This window comes from Rattus norvegicus, chromosome 7 (assembly GCF_036323735.1).
Source record: "Rattus norvegicus strain BN/NHsdMcwi chromosome 7, GRCr8, whole genome shotgun sequence".
NCBI classification, from domain to species: domain Eukaryota; kingdom Metazoa; phylum Chordata; class Mammalia; order Rodentia; family Muridae; genus Rattus; species Rattus norvegicus.
The window spans coordinates 132,771,589-132,780,555 of record NC_086025.1 but is presented as its reverse complement, the minus strand read 5'-3'; the positions used below and the strand labels follow the sequence as shown (position 1 = coordinate 132,780,555).

Here is an 8,967-nt window from a genome sequence, read left to right as displayed (position 1 = left end):
GTGTCCGCACCGCTCTTCTTTTCCACCGTTTCTTTTGCATTGTTAGAGTCTCTCCGGACCTGCTTCTGTTTGAGCAGTTTGAGGGGGTAAGTGCTATGAATTCATCTCACCACCAGATGGCGATGTTGAACCGAATTTGGCACATTTCGTCTATCCTGAAGAACACATTTTTTTCCCCCCTGAAAAATTGCAAGTAATTTGGCAAGAGAATTGGTGTGTGCATTCAGAATGAACTGTTTGTTTTACCAACTCAAATTCCAGTGGCAGTTTTTTTTACTGTTTACGGTACGCAACATTTACTAATTCACCTTACCATTGTGCCTAACACACAAAACAGGATTTCCAGCCATCTCTGCTGAAGACGCAGGCTCTTCAGTCTGGGTGTGAGCGTGTTTGGTTGATTTCTTGTGTAGAATCGGCTTCCCCAAGTGTTTCCTGCTACCACTGGTTTGTGGTTTTAATAATAGCCTGGAACCCAAATGTGGTGGTGGTCCATGCGTGTAATCCCAGGACTCAGGAGGCTGAGGCAGGAGGTTTACTAAATTGGAAGCCAGCCTAAGCCACAAAGCAAGACCAGATCTCGAATAGTCTGGAGAGACTGGAGAGTTGGCCCTGGATTTTATAGTACGTGCTGTTCTTCCTAGCACCTTCACAATCATCTGAACTCCAGCTCTGGAGAGTGTGATGCCCCCTACTGACACACACAGAAACACACTTAAGGGCCGGAGAGATGGCTCAGCGGTTAAGAGCACTGACTCCCCTTCCAGAGGTCCTGAGTTCAAATCCCAGCAGCCACATGGTGGCTCACAACCATCTGTAATGAGATCTGATGCCCTCTTCTGGTGTCTGAAGACAGTGACAGTGTACTCACATAAATAAAATAAGTAAGTCTTTAAAAGAAAGAATCCCAGCTACAGTCTTGCATACACTACTGATAGCTGGCCTTGAGCTCTACCAAGTTGGGGCTTTTCACTGGGTCACTGCAAAGACAATTTCCCTCCCTCGACCTGAGCTTCGAGAGGATTGCCCCACGTTAAGTACAGTCGTTTAGACATCACAGGGTTGTCCTGCTCAGAAGGGAGTTCTCCAAAGCCAGTGCAAGCTTCTTGGAACAGTGGCGACCCCAGAGTAAGGAGCCTAGAAGCAGGTGTCATGGCCACTCTATAACGGTCCTGGGGGCAGTGGTCCTGGAAGCTGAGCTGTACTGCCCTCAGGGTATGAAGCACTCACAGTAGCTGGGATGTCAAGATGGCTGTCAGCCGATCATCACTAGAAGGGTGGCTCGGTTATCAGCTCCTGGTTAAGTCAGGGCAGCTACGCACAAGTGCAGGGTCTGACAGCTGTCGGCTGAAGGGTAAAATGGGCGGATCCTCGGGACGTTGGCTTATTTGGAGTAAATATTAAAGAGTATGTACCAAAAGGCCTGTCCTTATAGCCATTTTAGCAGTGTTTAATGCCTAGCCAAACACTCTTAGGAAAAGTTAGATTCTTCAGCTCGTCTCACTTTATCATCTGTTTCAGTAGGAACGTTGCTAATTAACAAGCTAAGAATCGGTACATGCACATTTGGGAGGCGGGGGATTTTGAATAACATCTTAGACCAAAGATCATTGTATACCACTTCCCATATGTTCAGCTGACACGTTCTGAGTGCTCAGATTTAAACCCTATGGATCCAGAAGGCTATTTCTCTCTCGCTCTCGCTGTGTGTGTGTGTGTGTGTGTGTGTGTGTGTGTGTGTGTGTGTGTGTGTGTGTATTTCCAGACATGGTTTCTCTGTATAGCCCTGGCTGTCCTGAAACTCGTTCTGTAGACCAGGCTGGCCCCCAACTCCAGAGATCCACCTGCCTCTGCCTCCCCAGTGCTGGGATGGAAGGCGTGGGGGTAAATGGATTGTATAAAAGTCTGACTAGGTGAGCACAGACCTTAAATCCCATCACTCAGCGGGTAGAGGCAGGAGGACCTCTGCGTTAAGGCCAGCTGTATTTAGAGTGAGATCCGGGACGGCCAGGGATATGCCAAGAAACTGTCTCAGGAAAAAAAAAAAAAGTCCTACCAAGTGGGCAAGATAAGACCTGGATTCCTTGTTAGAAGCAAGTTTTATTGATGTTAGAATGAGAAGACCAATAAATAATGCTTTTTGCAAAGTCTATAAAAAATTACAATGACCCGGGGCTGGAGAGGTGACTCAGTGGTTAAGAGCACTGGCTGCTCTTCCAGAGGTCCTGATTTCAAATCCCAGCAACCACATGATGGCTCATGACCGTCTCATGTAATGGGATCCGGTGCCCTCTTCTGGTGTGTCTGAAGACAGTGACAGTGTCCTCACATACATTAAATAAATAAATCTTTTTTTTTTTAAAGGAAGAGATGCTGAGGATATAGCTCAGCTGTAGCAAGCATGCTTCCCATGTGCAAGGCCTAGAGTTCAGTCAACAACACCAAAAAAAGAAAAACAGATTAAATTCACTCCATGGGTTCTGTTCCGAGCGTCTCTGGTTGGGCCCAGAAACCTTAGAACACTCTCCATATGGGGCATGGGGTAAACTAATGTCTGAGAAGCACTGAGGTGAGGTAAACTTTTGAGTGTCCTCCCTGGATGGCTCTTTCATGACTGGCCCTCACCTCAAACCTTAAGGTGGTGAAGTTCCTTTATTCGTTGTTCTCAGAACATAAGTTGAGATTATTATCACCACCATCCCTAGTTAGTTTCTGGCTGTTAACCTTGTGGCTAGGTTTTAACCAATGTTCAGGGCTCTCTGGCAATTGAAGGACAGTTTAGTACCCTGAGAACTGCCTCGTCTCTTGTTTCCTTATTTATGTAGATTTACAAGAGTTCAGTGTTCACTTTGAGCATTTAAAGTTGAGGTTTGTAGGATAAGGAAACCAGGGTTCTGGAGTCTAAAGAGTTTCTAGTTACAGCTGTTTATATGACTTTGGGCAAACTATTCTGCCTCTCTTTGGATTTCAGTTTATTCCTCCCAAACTTCTACAGGACAGATTTCCTTTGCTTTTTCCCCCCACTCCCTTCTGCCCTGAGAGCCCTATATTGTATGTAAACTGGTCTTTAAACTCATGACAGTTCTCTTGCTTCAGACACCCAAGTGCTGAGATTACAGCTGTGAAAGACCACCTCCTGCACACACTCGAAAGGGAATGGGGGTGGGGTGGGGAGGTCTCATGAAGTTCGTGTTGGCCTTGAATTTGCAGAGAATAACCCTGAACTCCTGATCCTCCAGCCTCCAGCCCCCAAGTGGAATTACAGTGGAGGCTGGAATTACAGGCTTTTAATCCAAGGATATTTCAAAGCCCTGTGTTTTCTTTGAGGAAAAGTGAAGGTAACTTTTAAGGCCTAAAGCCAAGGAGGGGGGTAGAAATCAAGGAGGTGCACAAGAGACGTGGAATCAATTAGGATGAACAGCACAGCCGACTGGCTGGGACACGGGTCCTGTAAGAGATGATCAGGACCGTATAGACCGGCCCGGAGCCAGAATGGACTTGAATCTGCTGGACTAGGAGGAATGTTCCCAAAAGAGAGAAACTAGCCTGAAGTAAGGGTGTGACCACGGTGAGGTTAAACCTGCTGCAAGAAACTGGGCGGGGCTTGGGCTGCAGGTGAGGGGCGTAACCAGGACAGGTGGGCGTGGCCAAGACGAAACGGGCTAGCGGGGCGAGGCTGGGCTCCACCTGAGGGGCCTGGGCTGCTGGGGAAGTGGGCGGGAAGGAGGGATGGGCCGGGAGGAGGCCAGGCCTGTGGGAGAGGCGGGCTGGGCGTCTGGGAGGACCCGAGGACGGAAGAGGGTGGCCGTAGGCCGGGCCCCGCCCCGGGGCCGCCTTCCAGCGGGTTCTTTTTGCCTTGGCTGCCTCGGAGGCTGTGGCGGCAGTGGCCGCCGGGCGCGCGTAAGATGGCGACTGCGGCGGCGGAAGCCCTGGGCCTCCTGTGGGGCTGGCTGTGGAGCGGGCGCTTCTGGCTGCCTCAGAACGTGAGCTGGGCGGACCTGGAGGGCCCGGGCGACGGCTACGGCTACCCGCGCGCCCGGCACGTGCTGTCGGTGTTCCCGCTGGCAGCAGGTCTCTTCTCCGTGAGGATGCTGTTCGAGCGGTGAGCGCTGCTGCGCGGGGCCGGGAGTGGCGGAGGGCGGCGGGGGCCGGAGGCCGAGGGCCGGAAGCCGAGGCGCCGGGGCGGGGGCCGCGGCGAGGATGCTCGGAGCCCGGCGGCGCGCCCCGGGAGCCTGCGTGCGTGCAGACCGCGCGAGTCTGGGGTGTGGACGAATGAGAGTCGGGGGAGCACTGGGCCCCAGAAGTGCAGACCCCAGAGTCATGTGAAGCTCTTGAAGGCTGCCTCCCAATCTCCAGGAACCCGAGAGTGAGTCGTGCTCCCGCAGAGCCCCGCGAGAGGGACGGGAAGGGCCCGAGAGAACCAGAAGTTGGGGTCGTGGAAGCTTGTGGGCTCAGTGCAGGCGCCAGACCTTCCGTGCTACATAGGATGCGTGAGGCGTAATGCTTACTAAAGCTACTTTACTCCTGAGGTTTGAAGCAACAGGATCAGTTAGGCCCCAAGCCCTGATTTGTTAGCGCGTGGACGTCTGTGAGAATGACAGCGGACGTCTAGCTAGGATAGGGTGTGGTGAAGCCCGAGGCTTCCAACGCTTGGGGAAGGTGTCAAGAGGAACTGCTGAGCGGGCCTTGGAAGCCTGAGATGGGAGGAGTGGTCATTTTGAAGGGGATGGAGCCTGAAACTTTATTGGAAACAGCTTTGTGAACCAGTTTCTAAGGTTGTAGTATTCACAACATACTTGGCCCAACCATGTGCTCTGGGCTAAAGTTTTCCCCTTTCTTCGAATGGTTAGGCTTATCTGCTGCCAAAAAGATACTATTTGACAAGAATCTAATGCGATATGTTATGTGGATCCATCATAGCAGTGTTTTTGATAAAGCTTATTCGCTCTCCAAGGAAGTACTTTTCGCATAGGCAAACGCGCCTTCTGTAAAAACCTTATCTAGAACAAACACGACTGTGATGCAAGAATAGTGTGGAGATGTGGTTAGACAAAATAATCCACTGCTCAGAAGCGTCTGTTTTGGATTACTCCTGTGATTTGTCTATGAGGGTTTTTTTTTTTTATTTATTAATACTGTTTTTCTCTTGTAAAAATGCCATGCCAGACACTCAGATGCAAAAGTAAATATATAACGTAGTAAGAGAAACTCAGTCTTTTCTGGGCCCCCAAGAACTTAGTTTTTCAAGATAGTCATCCTTATCTTAAGTAACCCCGAGGTGGAGGTGCAGACTTAGGAGAAAATGATCCTGGTATTCTCTTCCATAGTGACAGCTGAAAACGAAATGTAAGGGCTATCAAGAAAACAGACAATCCAATACATTTTCCATTGTCATACAAGGAGTTTTTGTTTCTCCTACAACAGTTTTGTGGCTTACCTCTGCTGTTGGTACACATCTCTCTCTTCTCTCTCTGTCTCTCTCTGTCTCTCTGTCTCTCTGTCTCTGTCTCTCTCTCTCCATATATATGTGTGTGTATATATATGATATATATGTATATATATATGTGTGTGTGTGTGTGTATGTGGGGTGTGTGTGTGTGTGTCCGTCCATCCATCCATATATGTCTACGGATGGATGAATGGATTCCAATTCTAAAGGGCTCCCTCAGATGGCTGGAGACTGTTCCCCAGAGGAGTCACTGGAAACGATCCTTTCCCTGAGGGAATTCTATCTGCATGTTTCTATAGTGCCCCAGTGTCAGGGGATGAACAGCATTCTTTCTAATTCGATACTTCTTGTTTGTTTATCATATGATCTTAGGAAAAGTTGATCCTAGAAACAGTCTTGCTATTTTGTTTCCCTTTAAGACCAGCTATCTCAGAAAGTGCTTGGAATTGACTGCTGTTCTTTTGTGTGCTGCTCTTCGGTAAGGGAAACAAAAGCTATAAAGTACAGTAAAAGCCTATCTAAGGGGTTGGAGAGATGGCTCAGTCATTAAGAACTGTGCCAGAAAATCCAGTGCCTTCCAGAGTACCCCTGAGTTTGATTCCAAACACTCACCTGGCAGCTCACAACCAGGTCAGAGGATTGGAGGTCCTCCTCTGTCTCCAGGGGCATGCATAGATGCATGTCTATGACGTGAGACATCCATATATCCATATATATATATATATATATGTTATGATTTTTTTTCTGGGCATAGTGACACACACCTAGGTAGATGTCTGAGTTCAAGGCCAGCTTTGAACCATAATTAGTTATAGGACTACAATGAGATAAAAAAATTTCAAAAAAAAAAAAAAAAAAAAGCACACACCCCTGAAAAAAAGTCTATCCAAAATAACTGAGAAATTGTTTTTTTCCTGCATTTTCTTATTTCCCAAATCCTGCCTGTTTGTTTCTAGAAACAAATGATGTGGCAATCATAGACTGGTAAGTGGTAGATGTCAGTCCCCTTTGAGACAGTGAACTGAGTCTAACAAGAACTGGGGGTTTTGCTCTGTGGTAGAACACTGAGTTTCATCCTAGTACCTCAGAGTTTGGTGCCAGACCTAGCATTAATCTCACTTCCCATGATGGCGTTCTTTCAGAGTCTATGATAGGACTGTTTGCCTCAAGCCACCTTCAGGTGATTTTTGTTTGCTTGCTTGAGCTTACTTTAAGCAGGAGCTAAGTTATGAAACTAGCTGGCCTGATATTTTATATAGGTTAGCTGGTCCTGAACACACAGGAGGAGTTCTCTTTCCTTAGCTTCCCAAGTTCTGAGCTAACATTTATTTATTGTTTTGGTTTTTTTGTTTTTTGAGACAGGCTTTCCCTGTGTAGCCCTGGATGTCCTAGAACTCACTCTGTAGACCAGGCTGGCCTTGAACTCACAGAGATCTATCTGCCTCTGCTTCCCAAGTACTGAGATTAAAGGCATGTATAACCACTTCCAGGCCCTGGGATTACAATTTAATATGGGCTCCTACACCCAGCTATAATATTTAACTTCTACCCCAGTACTCAAGAAGCTGAGGCAGGAAGATCATCAACTTGGGACCCAGTTTCGACTATATAGTGAATTCCAGGCCAGCCAGGGATATGTACTAAGTAAGACTAACCTTTTGCAAGGGGAGGAATTCATGTTACTCCTGTACTTGCTTTAATGTGTTTATATGGGAGGGAGACTGAATTTTAACTGTATGTCTTTATATTATTATATTATATATTAATATAATATATATAAAGACATATATTTAAGGTATATATATACTTGAGATATGTAAATATATAAAAATAAATACTTTTTTTTTTTTTTTTACTAAATAGGATTTGGGAAATGAGAAAATACAGAAAAAAATTTTCCGATTATTTCGGATATGGAGTGGTAAATATTAAATAATGCATGTGGGACACCAAGCACCATGCTACTCACCTCATGCTACTCTGTCCCCAGTGGCGTCTCCATCTCCATGGCTAGCCCCACATTGGCTCCTGCTACTCTCTGGCCCCAGCAGCAGCCTCCCACTCTCTGCTTTGAACTCTGCTCACATTCCCAGCATCCGTACTCTGTTACAGTCAAAACTCCCAGTAACCTATTAAAATCAAAACTCAGTAACTCATAATTTATCAGTCAGATTTATATCAGTAAATTCTAACTCCACAAAACATCCACACAACAAACTCAGAGCCAATTGATATCGATATAAACTACCCACCTAGATAAGACAAATTGTCCTGTAAAAATCCATCCCTTATGAAATATTCATAGCTACCTGTGGCACTTTAAGGCCACACAGATCTGGGTGGTCCTTCTCTGCCTCCATCTTGGTTGTCCTTCTTTTGTGGGGTGAGAATTTACTAATATAAATCTGTTCGATAAATTACCAGCTTCTAGAGTTTTGATTTTACCAGGATGCTGGGAATTGTGATTATAACCACAAGGATGGCTGAATGGGGCAGGCTTTGGCAGCAACCACTACCATGGGAACTAGAAGGCAGTCGGTCGGTGGGTCGGTCAGTGGGTCGGTCAGTGGGTCGCTTCTGGGGCTAGTCATGGTGGCAGGGCCCAGAGAATAGCAGGTGGCAGTGTGGGATGGAAATTGGGAATTTAGGGAGTCAGGTGGAGACATTTTGCTGATTGAGATGAAAATACCCTGTGAATGCCATGTGGCCCACTGGTGCTGGCGATAGTGTGCGTTGGTGCCTTTTCTATTTTTAATATTTACCACAACATAGATAAACTTTGTTTGTCTGTGCGCGCACACATGCACACAGTAGTAATTCTGAGTGTCTTAAGTTATACAGTAACAACACAGTAACATTTAAGATAGGGTCTCTCTGGCTGTTCTGGAACTTGCCATATAGACCAAGCTAGCCTATGGCTCACAGAGATCCTCCTGCCTCTGCCTCCTGAGCCCTGGAGTCAAGAATTATATTTTATGTTTTAAGGAGTCTTAAATATATCCTACTTGGTAAAAAGCTTCCTCCTCCAGACAAGATCTTGCCATATATTCAGGGCTAGCTCTCAACTCAAAATCCTCCTGCCAGGGGTTGGGGATTTAGCTCAGTGGTAGAGTGCTTGCCTAGCAAACGCAAGGCCCTGGGTTTGGTCCCCAGCTCTGAAAAAACGAAAAAAAAAAAAAAAAAAAAAAAAGAAAGAAAAAGAAAAAGAAAATCCTCCTGCCCTTGCTAGGGTCATAGGTAGGCCCAGCCCGGTTGTGTTGTCTCAGCATCTCCTCCAAAATAGAGTTTACTTCCTTTTCCTTCTCATGAACCACAGTGCTCTTTTCTTTCCATATTCCCTAGAGAATTGCAGCCTCTTCTAGTAGAGATTACTTGAAAAACTATTTGACCATAAATAAAATATCTCTCCGCAGTCCAGACTGGCTTCAATTCTGTGTCACTTAGCCTGGCCTCTCATTCCTGAGAGGTTTTGTGCCCCCACTGATCAAGTGCTAGGGCTACAAGCACGAGCTGCCACA

At 46.7% G+C, this 8,967-nt stretch overlaps 1 protein-coding gene across 5 annotated transcripts in view; it reads left to right on the top strand.

Annotated features, from left to right (window-relative positions):
• Window positions 1-3,635: 3,635 nt before the first annotated feature.
• Window positions 3,636-8,967, top strand: part of Cers5 (ceramide synthase 5) — a 38,087-nt gene continuing 32,755 nt past the window's right edge. For 2 of the 5 annotated variants that reach the window (XM_063264069.1, XM_006257375.4), the window contains exon 1: window positions 3,738-4,102. In XM_063264069.1, coding sequence (XP_063120139.1) covers window positions 3,906-4,102 — 197 coding nt within the window. In that variant the 5' untranslated portion in view covers window positions 3,738-3,905. The other 3 variants (XM_006257374.5, NM_001108993.1, XM_063264071.1) reach the window with 3 other exon arrangements.